Consider the following 1,158-nt stretch of genomic DNA (forward strand, 5'->3'; position numbering starts at 1 on the left):
GTGGGATCCAATGGGGCCTGGTGGGATCTGGTGGGACCCGGTGGGACCTGGTGGGATCCAATTGGTTCCAGTGGGATCTGGTGGGACCCAATGGGATCTGGTGGGACCCGGTGGGATCTGGTGGAACCTGGTGGGATCCAATGGGACCCAGTGGGACCTGGTGGGATCCAATGGGGCCCGGTGGGATCTGGTGGGACCCGGTGGGACCTGGTGGGATCCAATGGGACCCGGTGGGACCTGGTGGGATCCAATGGGACCCGGTGGGACCTGGTGGGATCTGGTGTGACCTGGTGGGGCCTGGTGGGATCCAATGAGGCCTGGTGGGATCTGGTGGGATCCAATGGGACCTGGTGGGACCCAATGGGATCCATTGGGATCTGGTGGGACCCGGTGGGATCTGGTGGGACCTGGTGGGATCCAATTGGTTCCAGTGGGATCCAGTGGGACCCAATGGGATGTGGTGGGACCCGGTGGGATCCAGTGGGACCCAATGGGATCTGGTGGCACCCAGTGGGACCTGGTGGGATCCAATGGGACCCGGTGGGACCCAATGGGATGTGGTGGGACCCGGTGGGATCCAATGGGACCCGGTGGGATCCAGTGGGACTCAGTGGGACCCGGTGGGACCTGGTGGGATCCAATGGGACCTGGTGGGGCCTGGTGGGATCCAATGAGGCCTGGTGGGATCTGGTGGGACCCAATGGGACCTGGTGGGACCCAATGGGATCCATTGGGATCTGGTGGGACCCGGTGGGATCCATTGGGATCTGGTGGGACCCGGTGGGATCCAGTGGGACCTGGTGGGATCCAATGGGACCCGGTGGGACCCACGGCGCCCGTCCCCGCAGGCACCAACATGCTGATGGTGGGGGTGCACGGCCCCAAGACGCCGTGCGAGGAGGTGTACGTGAAACACGTGGGCAACCGCCTCTACAACGTCACCTACACCGTCAAGGAGAAGGGCGACTACGTCCTCATCCTGCGCTGGGGGGACGACAACGTCCCCGGGAGCCCCTTCCGCGTCACCGTGCCCTGAGGGCGGCGGCTGCCGGGGCGAAAAAGGGCGGAAACGGGCAAAAAGAGAGGGGCAATAAAAAAAAAATACACTGGCACTGCAGGCGGCGTGCGTGGTCATTGAGGGGAGCGAGGGGGGGTTGG

General features: G+C 64.4%; 1 protein-coding gene across 1 annotated transcript in view; it reads left to right on the top strand.

Annotated features, from left to right (window-relative positions):
* LOC110391461 (filamin-C-like) overlaps positions 1-1,106 on the top strand; it is a gene marked incomplete at its 5' end in the record, with an annotated part of 10,789 nt that extends 9,683 nt beyond the window's left edge. Inside the window, 1 exon segment of the mRNA XM_021383353.1 lies at positions 848-1,106. Coding sequence (XP_021239028.1) covers positions 848-1,036 — 189 coding nt within the window.
* Positions 1,107-1,158: the final 52 nt, after the last annotated feature.

Source organism: Numida meleagris, unplaced genomic scaffold, assembly GCF_002078875.1.
Source record: "Numida meleagris isolate 19003 breed g44 Domestic line unplaced genomic scaffold, NumMel1.0 unplaced_Scaffold373, whole genome shotgun sequence".
In the NCBI taxonomy this organism is placed as follows: Eukaryota; Metazoa; Chordata; class Aves; order Galliformes; family Numididae; genus Numida; species Numida meleagris.